Source organism: Nyctibius grandis, chromosome 33, assembly GCF_013368605.1.
Source record: "Nyctibius grandis isolate bNycGra1 chromosome 33, bNycGra1.pri, whole genome shotgun sequence".
In the NCBI taxonomy this organism is placed as follows: Eukaryota; Metazoa; Chordata; class Aves; order Nyctibiiformes; family Nyctibiidae; genus Nyctibius; species Nyctibius grandis.
The window spans coordinates 4,553,220-4,566,258 of record NC_090690.1 but is presented as its reverse complement, the minus strand read 5'-3'; the positions used below and the strand labels follow the sequence as shown (position 1 = coordinate 4,566,258).

The window sequence follows — 13,039 nt, the reverse complement described above, 5'->3', positions numbered from 1 at the left end:
AAAGAACGCAGAAGCAGGAGCTCCTGGTCTTCCCCCTCAAATCCTCTCAGACTAGAGCAACACACCTGCTCTGCCAGTGCTGACTGCTGGTTAGCAGAGCAGCTTCAGGTGTTGCATCAAGTGTGCGGGGCCAGGTCAGGCTTCTGACAGGGGTGCAAGTGCACTGGAATCAGGCTTTCAACCTTTTCTTCATTGCTTAAAGAGGTAAGTTTGTCTTTAAAAAAATCTTAGCAAAAGCAAACAATCTGAGGAAAGACCAGGAAAAGCAGCAGGACAGGTTTAAGGGAAAACAACAAACAGCATGCTAACAGACTTTTGACACAAGCAGAAACATCTGGATTACAAATTAGTCAGGCACCTCACTGCATTGATGATTAAAGCTGAGTGTTGTCCCTCCCACACCTGGCTGTGCTCAGCAATTACACCAGCTCCATCACCTCTAATGTGGATAACACAGAGACAGGGGCAAATGGTACCTCCTTGGTTGTGCTGTCAAATCCTGATCAGACCTGAAGGAAGTGGAGATCCCTTGAAGTGAAAGCTTCTCTGGGGCTAGACAGGAGCAGAACCAGGTGTTTTCTACACGGGTATTTTGGGTTTCCACAGCTAAACCCAAGGGGAGCTGGGAGTGAGGTCTTTTTGCCTACTGCATAGGCACAAGATCTGTGTCAGTGTTTCAGGCTTCCTACAATGAACAGAAATAAAGCACAATGTCAGAAAGGTGTGTGAGAGCCTTCTGCTGAGGCAGCTGTGATGCTGCCCAAACTGAGGGTTAGCACCTGCACCAGCCCTGGAAGGGCAAAATGTGAGGGCAGGTGCTCCTTTGTGGGTAGCTGTGAAAAAGAGGCAGAGCTGCCACCTGCTGCTTTGCATGTGGGCGTGATCTGGTTGCTTAAATCCTGTGAGATGAGGCTGCTGGGAGATGCCAAAGTGCAGAGCTGTAGTTCCTGTAGCCAGTGAAGGTGTGCTAGGTAAGCAGGTAGGGTTTGAGGGCTTTAAAGCTTCATATGGATGCTCTGGAACAAATCTGTTGATGTTTATGGAACTTGAATTGCATAAACTATGGGATTATGTATGGAGAGTTTTATCTATGTATTGGAACATGATACTGCCCTGAGGAAGGGGATGAGACTAGTCCATGCACTCTTTTTTGGTGTTTTAGAAGAAAACAAGCTGAATGGAGGTTGTAAATATAGGAAGGGTAGAAGAAAAGCTGCTTCTCTGGGGACCAATGTGCTGGTTTTGAGCAATTTTGGAAAAGTACTTAGGCCCAGCCTCTGATGTGAGGTACAGCTAGGGCTCCTATCTCAGCCTGATAAAGTATCTTGTTGCCACTAACTTGTGGTCTGTGTCTGCCTAAAGATTGAAAGCAGACTGAGAATCTCTTCCATTTGTTTCTGACTGGCCCTGAGATGAGCAAATATGTGAAGTTTTACAAACAAACAAAGCTGCATCTGAGGAAAATAATCTTGGCCTGCAGCTAACAGGGGGAAAATTGGAGAATCACATCTCCCTGTGATGGAGGGAGCTGCTGAGAAAGTGAAACACCATGCTTTGTGCTGCTACTCTGACTTTCTTTGGAGCTCTTCCTATGCCTGTCTTAAGAATGTGTCTTTTTGTTTATGATCTGGTAATGGCAGCAAACTTGTTGTGACACTCTGAGAAAAGCAGTTCCGTAATAGGAAGCTCATGTGAGACACAGGAGGGGGTGTTGGAATTTCTGTCTGTCCCTCTCTCACTACAAATGCTAGAATAGAAACAAAAATATTATGAAGACTATGGCTTTGTGTGAAGGACCTAACAGTTCTTGGAGAGACTGGGTGTGTTGTGCTCTGTATGAAAGAGAGAAGTAGGGTGTTTTAATTGCCTGCAGTAGTTCAAGGGGTAATTAAGCTCTAAGTGATGCCCTTGGTGTGTGAACAGAACTTGCATATGTAAGTGTGGGGGAAGTGGTATCAGCAGGCTTTCTTGTTGTATCATCTGCTCCCTTACATGTATCTATGGGACCTTTTCTGAAACTCACAGCCTGGAAGAAGCAGTTTCTGTCAATTTGTTGTAACAGAGGTGTTGCTGACAGGTGAGATGCAGCACATGACATCATCATGTGGGTTTTGTGAGCACCCACTTGGATGTCTTTAGGGGTGGGTTCCTTCTGGTGCACAAATGTCTGACCTGTATGGTGGATCGTGGCTTCTGTTGAAATCTCAAAATCACGTTCCCCACTTTTCATGGAGCTTCATATGATCTCCAGAGGTCCCTTCCAACCCTAAACATCCTGTGTGATTCAGGAAGCTGTCATAGCGGTCTGCAAGGATAATGGAGATGTAACAAATTGCCTCTGCTGGCCAATATTATCACAAATGTATCATTATGGTACAGGAATTACTTCCCTGTCGTCAGTGTAGACATGTCCTTAAATTCACTCGCTGTTTTTTCAGATGGTGTAATTGAGCACAGCTCTGCTCCTATCAGCAGAGCTACACTGTCTTACGTGGTGTAGGACAACAGACTTCCCTGGCCATGAGTTGTGTGCCTTTACATTTCAACTGTGCAACATACAACTCAAGGCTGACGCCCAGTGGCCAAGAATGCTTTTTCCTTGCCTGGATTGCTCTGATTCTTCAAGGGATTTTTCAATAACTCCCTTGTCTCTTGCTTTTATCTGACTTTGCCCTGTTTGATTCTATTTACCTCTGCTGCAATGTGTACAGCCGTATTGCATTATTTTTCTGGTGATCTGAGTTCATTCCACTAGGTTTTTTAATAAGGGCTGCTGCCTTTCTACATGTGCATGTAACTTCTTCCTAAAGAGGAGTATTAGGCTAAGTTTACAGATGAAAATTTGTTGCTTGTGATGTATTAAATAGGAGAAAAGATGGTGTAGGGAATAATTCTGCCATAATTGAAGAAGGCTGTGCAGTTGCTTTCCAAGTCTTGTTTTTTAAGGCATGCCCTTCCCAAGAGCCTTCCCCCCTCTGCTCAGTGTTACATATATATTGCTCTTGTTTGCCTTTCCTTTAACCATTTCCAAGCACTTTGCCAGGGCTAGAGCATCCTTGCAGCACCTCTGCCAGCGTGTTTTGCATTCACTTAGAGGTGGACAAAGTGCAGCCCAGCCTACTCAAAGGGGCCTCTCTCATTAGTGGTATCTTTCTCTCTAATAGAATTTAGAGAAAGATCATCAGCCTGGTTCCCACTGATCCTGAGTTTGGAGCCAACTGGGTGTTCTCCTTAGGAGTCTGTCCAATTTGAGCAGATATTTAGACAGCAGTAATGAACCCCTTGGAGACATCAAGGTGCATGAATCCTGAAGCAGTTAAGTCTAAGGTAACAGTGGTTGTCTAGAAACATGCATCTAACTTTGAGTAAGTGAATACACAAACAGCACTGATGAAGCACTGTTTGGTTAAATGAACATTAGGATCTTCTGCAGTTTGGTTTCCTCTGGTTTTAAGGCAAAAGGATAAGCGTGTGTGCCCAGCAGGAGGGAGCAGAGCTGCATACAACAGCTCCACTTGGTAACAAGCAATAAAGTTTCCATTGAAGCATCAGGATTATTTAAGGCCTTGTTTTAACTCTTTCTTCAGTTGGCTTGTACCCTAGTTTTGCAGTAAGCATCACGGGCATATTTTTGTTGCTGCTGAGGAGTTTCTTTGCTTTGTTATGTGGCTGAAGTTTCCTCCTCTTTCACTCATCTACATTTGGCATTAAGATGCATGTACGACTACTGAAAAGTTTGTTTCCAGTCCCTGCTGGAAAGGGAGTGAAATAGAGAAATGCCGAGAAGGCGGCAAAGTAGGGCATGACAAGAGCTGAAAGATTCTGTTAGGATACTGTTCTGTTGCACTGTCTTATGTGGATCAATAATTGTGTCTATATTGCGTGTGCATCTTTGAAGCAAAGCTTCATCCACCTGAGTGTTCAGTGGGATGCCTCTAGCCAGTCCTTGCTAAGCACTGGAAAAAATGGGAGACTCTCTTTTAGGAACAGAATGACTCCGTAAATCCTACATATTAGCCTCCTCTTTCGCATTGTCCTTCTTTCTTTCTACCTTTCATGCCACAAGAATCAAGACTTCTAATGTGAGGCATCTGTCCATGAAAAGGGAAAGGAAGGTCTTAATTGCGTATGCCTTATTTGTAATGTACGTCCTCTGACGTGTGCCCACCTCTACGGCTGTGCCTTATGTTAAGAGCGTTTGAAGGGCTCAAGAGGGGTGGAGGAGATGCATTCAAAATATCTTTCTGAATGCATTCATGATAAAGGGTATAGTAATGAGAAACCAGCCAGAGTGAATGCATGCTAAAGGTCTTTAATTGAAAGGTATGATGTCACCAATTGATCTGTTTCAGCATCTGAATCATTAAGAACAAAACTCTCGAAAGAGGAGATGCCAGGGAAGAACAGCATCGGGGTTGTGCAGCAGCTATCAAGCATCCATAGTTGGTTCAAGACAGGTAAGATTTTCAGATCTTGTTGTTGATATTGATATTATTAAAGCCAAGATTATTACCACGACAGTATTTAAGGTTCACAAGTTGCAGGACATCAAGTCTAAGGCATGATCCTGGGTTGAATGTGAATTGGGGTCCTTTAAAAACAAGAAAAGAAAAAAACAAACCCATGAGGTAACACCTAAGATGGTGTCAAGTGACCTGTGCATTCATTGGCAGCCCTTAACACCTGGCATATTGCACTTGCATCTTGAATCAAATTGAGCCATCTCAAGTACCAAAGCAATTACCACAGCAAAGGAAGCAGCAAGTAGGTGGAGATGCTGCTATGTCAGAATGCAACATCGTCTGCCTGATCTGTAGAGCATATTTCTCGTGAGAGGGTTTGCAGACAATCGGCTTGCAGTAAGGCTCAGAGTACTCTGCTGGTACTTCAGGATTCACTCCTCTGAGTAAAACTTAGTTGCTTTATATATATTAAAAAACAATTTTTTTCTCCCCACAATTAAAGAAATTCTGTTTCAAGTGATCAAAATGTGATTATGGTACCCACAGCAAGACTGTTGATTTCTACTAGTCTGCATAGCAATAGCTGGCACTCTGTCACAGTGTGTTTGTATTGCTCTGAGTGAGCAATGTTATTAAGAATTGCTGCAATAGAAATACTTTACATGTATGAGTGAAAGACACTTTTGTAGTCACCAAACACAAGTGGATCTTTAACTCAGAAAGGAATGATCACAAAGACAGGCTGTTTAATATTCTTTTGCCTTTCCAGTGCAGGGGGGCACTCTTACACTCTATACTGTTCATATATATTACTGTGCAGTACATGGTTATGCTGGTGCTAGTTAATAGGCCCTGTCAGGCTTTGACATGATGAGAGAATCCTGTGAAGTTTGTCATTAACCTCCTAGGTAATGTGATCATTCTAGCTCTGAACAGCCTCCAGGGAATGCAGCAGCTTGGCTCAGTATTGTGAAACACAAGTGTTTGCTGGGATTCCTCAGCAAACTCACCAGCAATCTCTGAACTGAAGGAGAGTGGTTTTTAGCTTCTACCTTTTTTCTTTACATTGGCATTACAGATGGGGTTCATCTGCAAAATTCTGGGCCAAAAGTTAAGCTGCCTTAAACTACACTAAAAGGAGTAGTAAGAGTTTGGATCAGATCATTCATGGAGGTTATGACTCAATGCTGTTCCAACCCTGATCTGCAGAGACACTGAACCCTTTCTGCAACTCCTCAGGTTCTTGATATGTGTCCGTATCTCATTGGAACAGCAGCATTTGTGTACTATTCCCCAAGGGAAAAAACATGCCTGATTAGTTACAGCCATAATTCATTTGCTTGCACTCACCGTAAACTTCGTAAGTCAGGTAGGTGGTGAATCCCCTGCACAGGGTGGCGATTTCGGGTCCATAAGCCTGAAGGTCTTGGACAGGTCTCCTGACGTCAAATGTGATCACTCTTGCAGGTTGTCCTTGACCACCCATGGCCTAAACATCAAATAACATCATTGAGCAAGATCAAATTCTTTTCAAGTAGGGCTCATGACCTCTTTGAGAATTGGGTGGTTTAGTGGGACAGCTTTTTCTGAACCGCTCCAGAGTGCGTTGTTTCAAATGAATTTGAAAAGTATTTTCCTCCTTGCGTGCTCTGTCATCTGGATGGCTGTGTTTTCTCCTATGACCTAGGCTTCCTGCTGGTTTGTGTATCTCCTTATTCAGCTACAACCACAGGACCCCTGTTCTGGCTCAAACAATTAATATCGAGGAAAAGCTGTTGAATATAGAGGAGCTGTCTGATGCGCTGAAGGAAAATGGAGGTCTGAACCATAGCACCCGCAGAGCAACGTTCCAAAATGAAAAGTGCTATTTCATCTTGAAATGACTTGGAACTATTTCTAGATATTGCTATCCAAAAATAATTAATGCCATTGAAGGTTTCCTAATAGAAACTGTTTCTTAGCAACCTGCAAACCTAAACTTCCTCACAGAAAAATAAAGGAGGGGGAAGTGTGTGTGTGGGGGCCCTCATGCACCTACTCTTTCTCTTTTGAAACCCTGTGGCAAATTCCTCAGCCACATTACTGTGCTGGAATTTTTATCAAAGGGCTCCTAAAAGCCCACTCCAATATGCTGCCTTCTTGCTGGTAAGCAAGGAGTTGAGGTAAGCTTCGGGGCGCACAGAGATGTACCCTGGGCAAGCCTGGAACTAGATAGAGGTGAATGGTTTTGCTCAAGCACTCCTGTGGTGCTTAGTTCTTTTGAAAAAGTCTTGAAAGCTTGAAGTCTTATTTAAACTTTTGTCCTCATTACTGGATTATTTGTTCTTCCTCAGCTAGAGCTGCCTAAAAACCTGATTTTTTTTTTTTAGCTGGTAAATAATGTGAGATTATGAAGGGTACCATGCCAAAAATCTAAAATCTCTAAACATACAACAGTATAAAAAGCAGTCAATCTAAATAATCCTTTAAAACATTATAAAAATAATCTAAGTGATCTACAGCACCGAAAACTCATGAAAACCCTGCACTGCAAGCGTCTGAAACGGGGTATTCCAACTTTTCAAAGTTTCAAATCAGGTTAATGTAAAATGTCACTGAAACTGATAGAACATCATAATGAATGGTGTGATCTAAATGGCTTTGAAAGTAACTTGGTTTAAAACCTTTTGAAAATAGCAATGTCTGTGACATCAGTTTACTTTGCATTACTGTACAACTTTGCAAGTAACTACTTCTTTTTAATCTTACCCTGATCTCTTCAGCCAGTCTGGGAAGTGCATCGAAGGCAGGCATCACTCCTCTGTTCATTACAGAAATGAAGCAAACTCCCTCTGGCAGCACTTTGCTTGCAATGAAGCCCTGTAAGAGAAAGTTATGGACAAGTAGGAAGTCAGTGTTTCAATAATTAAGGCTGGAATAAAAGTCTGTGTGAAAAAAGTAATAAATGCAGACAGTTTTTAGCCCAAAACTTGGGCTCAGAATGGCAAGAAGAAAGATACAAGTCTTGTATTTTAGTCAGCTTTATAGGAGCTTGTCTCCTTGTGCGTTTTCTGAAAAAGCATGCTCCTTGCCACTCACCCGAGCGTAGTTCCAGATGGTTTTCCATGACCCACGGGGGCTCACTTCCTCGATGGTTGCCACGCGCCATTGTGGGTTGAGGAACAGAACTTGGTAGCCTCCATTAATGGTGAATTGCCGCCTTATGCCTTGGTTGTTTACGAATTGCGGGTTTCCATTTATATTCTGAAACTAGAAAACAAAAATTAAAAAACACTTTTAGACTTGCAAGTTTATCAGTTATCTCCCCAAAGCTTTAGAAAACCACCGCTCTAAGAGAATAAATGCTGGCCCCCAGGGAGCATCTTATCGACCACAGTATTGTCAAAATGACAAGATTTAAGGCTGTGGTGTTCTGGAGTAGACATAAGAATTCTTTAATAGATTCAATGAATAATTTCTGTGTCTTACAACTGTCATCTGGGGGTTTGAGCGTCTTGTGTGTGAAAGAAGTTTTAGATTCCTTTCCTCCAAAGGGATGGGGAAAGAAGCAAGGAAAAGCCATGAAGCAGAGTACAGAAACAGCAGCAATGTTATGTGTAGCTTGGTCACTATACTCACTTCAAGAGCAAGGGCGGGAGCCAGGAAGAGTCCAAGAAGGACGGTAGTCACAATCTGAAATGAAAATCAAAAACACAAGTGTAAGTGCAGGTCTGGCTGATAAATCTGGTCATGAGAATCCTAGTGCCTTGTTCCTAAACTGGTGTTCAAGTGTGCTCCTTGGTTCTTTTCTTGCTTTCATACTGGAATTATAAGAGTCACCGAAAGTGAGTCATCCTCGCTTTAGCCTATAATAATGCAAACTAGACGCATAGTAGGCTGCTTTTTTTAAGAGCTGAATCTGAAGGTGTTTCCAAGACCTGTAGAGTCATATACAGATATTTTACAAGAATGAGGAGAAGGAATTTAAATTTCTTCTGCTTAGGCATGACAAGGAAGTGGTTGATCCGTTAGTGCATTGCTACAGTTTTGCAAAAGTGTTGATGAAAGTGCACATGGATTAGGCTTCCTGTAGATTGAAGAAAGTCTAGTTAAACCTTCAAAAAAATCCTTACCTCTTCATCTGATGAGGTTAATAGGGTCAGAGTTGCTCACTTGAGGAGAAAAATCTCCCCAGAGAATACCTTTTTGCTATAGACAGACATAGCTCTTCTGAGAGATAAAGGCAATGGTTTGGAATCAAAGTTTCAGTTTATAAGGAGAAGAAAAAGCACATGCATACTCACAGCGACTTTCATCTTGACTGCAGAGCTGATGCTAGTGCAGGCTGACTGAATGGTGTGAACCATCCACCTTATATACGTTTTCAGAATTAGGTGTGGAACAGTTAAATGTTGAAATAAAATTATTTTGTAATTTGTATCCCTGTCTGTATGTCACTGAAAATTATTTCCTGCTGTAACTACTTCATAAATATGGGGAATTTACTTCTACAAATTTTGACCTGTCAGTCTGATAGAACTATCAGATAAGAATCCATTTGCAGTGAAAAATGTTTTATAGTAACTTTCTGACATGTACTAATTAGTTTTGAAAATACACATCAAACTTAAGACCAGAGATAGGCTAGGTTTAAAAAAAAAAAGACCATACTGTAGGCAAAATAAGAGCCTTTGTACCTTCCCAAATGTACTGTATGTTAGCATGTAACCGTAGGGCCCACCAGAATATATGGCCCAAATACAACGTTGCCATTAAAAATTGTTTTACAATAAATAGGCAGTTCAAGCTGAAATGTTACATGTGTGTGCAAGTCTGTGGGTGTCTGTTATTTTTGGTGGCAAGAGTGATTTTTTTTTTTTTTTCCACCTTGCTTCAGCTGATTTTCTGTGGCGATGTAAATACTTATTGAAGGAGGTGATTATTCCTTTAGGGAGGTTTTTGAATGCTTGGTTGTTGTGTCAAGTTGCTCAGTTTCATTTTACGTGCAACCCAAGTCTGTGGCAGGGAATCACTGTAAAGATTCTGAAATTACTTTTCAACTGGAATCCAGCACCTTATTTTTAAAAAGGGCATTTTTAATATGTTTTTTTAAAAAGGGAGGGTTTTGATATACAAAAATAACTTCTAACCTGTGCTGCAAGTGTAACATTAAATTCTGATCTCAGTTTCACTGAGTCGAGGCTGCAAGTCCAAAGGGACTTTTTTTGATACATACCGTTATGCCAAATGGTGGTTATATTCTTGGTGCTTCACAAGCAGCAGCTCTCGGATGGATTTGTGTGGAAAAACCCCGGTCTGTGCGCGGGCTCTGAGGGGAGACAGCACTCCCCGCCTGCTTGCGGCGCTGCTGGGCAGAGGAAAAATAAACCCCGAAGAGAAACGTGGAGAAAACATGCTACGCAGCCCGACAGGAATTAACTCTTTGTTGAAGGAACAAAAGAGCTTTTGCTGAGGTGCGGGAGAACCGAGGCGGAGGGCGGGAAAAGGGCAGCCCTCAGGCGGCGCCGGGCGGGAAGGCTGTGAGGGGCCACGCGGCGCGTGAGGGGGAGCAGCACAACGGGAGGGGGAAAACGGCGGGAAAACCCTGCTGAGGGCCGGGTCTGCTGTGCCTCAGTGCCCTTGGCAGGAGCAGCCCCGGCACGTTTATGTCATTCCAGCTTTATTAATTTACAATTGTTGAAGTAATTTTTTCCCAAAAGACTGTTGTTAGACCTGCTGTCAGTGTCTCAAATGAGAATATCTATTTTTGTATAAAAAAAAACAAAAATCCCTCACAAATCAGGTTCCCTCAGCAACCTGAATTTGTCTTAAAACACATGAGGGTATTCAAATACATTTATTGGACTATATTATGGCTTTATATTTAAGTCACACTTAAATAAAAAACTTTTTTCTGTCAATACAGTTTTCCAGATGCATTAACATGTAAATGCAGTTGAATCTTCTTATTCTGCCTGCTGTGGGAGAAGAGAAAAACAAAGCAGTAGGATTTAGGATAAAACCCTGTGACTTTGCAATGCTGATGTGGCGTGCTGATGGGTGGCCCTCAGAATTTAAATTACAATTTTAATTAAATTAGGGATGGTGAAAATCTGGTATTTTCCAGCCAGCCCGAGTTACTGAAGTGATCATTGTAGATCATAGAAATTGTGTTTAGGGATAAAGCTCAGGACTCATCCTTGTTGAGAAGGATCTTTTCTTGCAAGGTAAGCAACTCCAGTTTTCTGTGCTGTTAAGAATATCTATGTATTTCTGTACTTATATGGTCATTTATGGAGTCACAGTATTGATGTCCTCTCAGGTTCACTAGAGTCTCAGCTGTCATGTTTCTGCTTAGAAGTCCCTTTCAGAGTCTTGTTCTCTTCCTGATCAGTTTAAACCTGCATTCATTTAACTTTGAATAGCAAACATTGTGAAATGTAATGACATGCCAATTAGAGCAAGAAACCTGGCCGAATGTAATATCATAGTTCAATTCCTACAGTCTGGAAGAAGCAAATGCTTTGTCTCATTGGTTCAGTAGAGGTTCCCTGTCTTCTGTGAAGTTTTAATCGTTACTGTAGGACACATGGTTAAGTCAAGCTTTTCATGGAATCAAAAAAGCTTGGAGATATATTAAGCATCACCATGTGTAATGTTGTCATAAAAATGGGAATCTATGTGCATGAAGCTAAAGTAGTTTTGTGAGAAGCTGGACCTTGTTGCAGATGGTTTGTGCCTTCTAGTTGAAGTTTTGGCCTTAAACGGGGCTGTCCTGAAGCAGGCGTCGTCCCTTGCCGTAAGCATCCGTGCCCTGGTGTTCCCTGCCCAGGGGACTCTGGACTCTGTGGTTTGAGCCTGGTAGAGGGGACCCCTGTTTCCCTGCAAGGCTGCTGCCCTCTTTGCATGCAGAGCTGTGACAGCTGGGGCTGCGTGATGTTGTGCTGTGCCATAGGCCCTGCTCAGGTCAGATCCCTGCTGTCTCGGGGGACGTTAAGGCATCATCTGTTACCGAGTCTGGCCCATAGCCTTCAAGGGCTCGAAGGCCCCAGAAAGACATTTCTCAGTGACACACAATGGGATAAGTGAAGAGGGCTGTGCCTGCTTTATCTCAGGGAACATACAGCATAAAGTTGGAAAAGGAGAGGAGATTCTCTCCAGAAACCCCAGGCAAGTTGGACAGGAACTTTGTTTAAATAGTGCAACCATTTGGTTGCTGTTCTTTGGAGGTGCTAAAATATATTTGGGTGCAGTTTTTCTTTGGTTTTAATGTCAGTTCACTATTAAAGACCCTGAAACTATTTTCCTGAACAGTACAGGCTGCTGCATCCTTTATTTAGAGTGACCCTTGATGTGTTCCTGAATGAGTGAAGTGTCTCTTAGAGTAACTCCTTTTGAACTCCAAGAAAAGGCCTCTGAGGAAGGAGGGAAGGTGAAGATCTGGTGTTTTGCAGACAGGCTCAGTTACTGAAGTGATGGGTTTAGATGAAGAAACTAGTCCCAGCCATTTGGCCTTAGTTTTGGTGTAACTGTAATTTGACTTTCAAATTTCCAACTGCCCTTTTAATTGTTTAGGGTGTGCTTTTTTGCTTCCTGTGTTAAACATTTATCAACCATTGTTAAGTAATATCTGTATTCAACTCCAAACTGCATTTAATACACTTCTTAATTCTGTGCCTTGCAGCTTGATTTCTGGGTTGATTAGAGCAATAGTGCATCTGTCTGTTTGAAATTGGCCATATTGCATTGCAATGCTTATTTTTAAAATGAAACATTGTAATATGTGTCAGGAATAATTAATCACAGTAATAGGTGGGAGAGTTCATTAATCTTAATGTTCAAACATGAGACATCTTGCTGTTAAGAAGTTTGATCCTGAAAGAAAAGGAAAAACTGATTAGATTTGGACTGAGAAAATAAGAGAACAATGTAGCTGAAATTCTTCCAATGTAATGTTGGAAATGTACCAGGGAAAGCCATCTAAAAATGGAGCTGCATCTGTCTAAACTTATATTGCAAGCAACTGTTAGTGCAATCTTTTAGACAAATCTAAGCTGCAGATTGGGTTTTGAATCTCAAAATTGTGCTGTGGCAGGACCCGTGGCAGCTAGGTATTGTGTATACATAAAGGTGTCTGAAAAATGCAGACTTGGGTCAACAGCTGGAGCCCAAAACCTTCCTGAAAAAGCCTGGTCTGCAAGATGTGTGAAGAGTGACAGAGCTGCTGCTTTTCCTCATGTACGCATTTGCTGATTTATAAAAAGACATAGAAAACCACAGGATTTCAAGAATTAACTTGCTCATCTTGAATCTTTTTCACTTTTGTTTGTAAATTTGTTACTCTCTGTTGTTGTGTACAAAAGGCTGTTACTAGTATACTCACCTACAGCTGGGTAAGCAAGGTAAGCAGGAATTCCTCTGCACAAAGCTTCAATGCGTCTTCCATATGGGCGCAAACTTTGGATTCTGTTTCTTGAGATAATGAAGCGATTCCCTCCGGTTGGAAGTGGGTTAGGATTAGGACCCTAAGCATCAAAGAAACAAACCCAGAAAACAGCCTTTAGAAAAACCAAAACTGGAGTTCAGAGTCTGTACAC

At 42.1% G+C, this 13,039-nt stretch overlaps 1 protein-coding gene across 1 annotated transcript; it reads right to left on the bottom strand.

The window, feature by feature from the left end:
* Positions 1–4,466: 4,466 nt before the first annotated feature.
* LOC137675298 (gastrokine-1-like) lies at positions 4,467–8,809 on the bottom strand. The gene is made up of 6 exons (XM_068421305.1): positions 8,747–8,809; positions 8,082–8,135; positions 7,542–7,712; positions 7,212–7,322; positions 5,814–5,952; positions 4,467–4,591 (listed from the first exon to the last, which is right to left on the bottom strand). Exons 1-6 carry the CDS (start codon positions 8,807–8,809, stop codon positions 4,467–4,469), a joined length of 663 nt encoding a protein of 220 aa, XP_068277406.1.
* Between the last annotated feature and the right edge of the window lie 4,230 nt (positions 8,810–13,039).

Bases quoted from the DNA above. Each gene is read 5' to 3' on its own strand.
- LOC137675298 (XM_068421305.1), bottom strand. From the start codon at position 8,809: ATGGTTCACACCATTCAGTCAGCCTGCACTAGCATCAGCTCTGCAGTC. The intron at 7,713-8,081 runs GTGAGTATAGTG...TTTGTTTTCTAG, and splicing joins CTCCCGCCCTTGCTCTTGAA to TTTCAGAATATAAATGGAAA. The intron at 7,323-7,541 runs GTGAGTGGCAAG...TTTCTCTTACAG, and splicing joins CCATCTGGAACTACGCTCGG to GGCTTCATTGCAAGCAAAGT.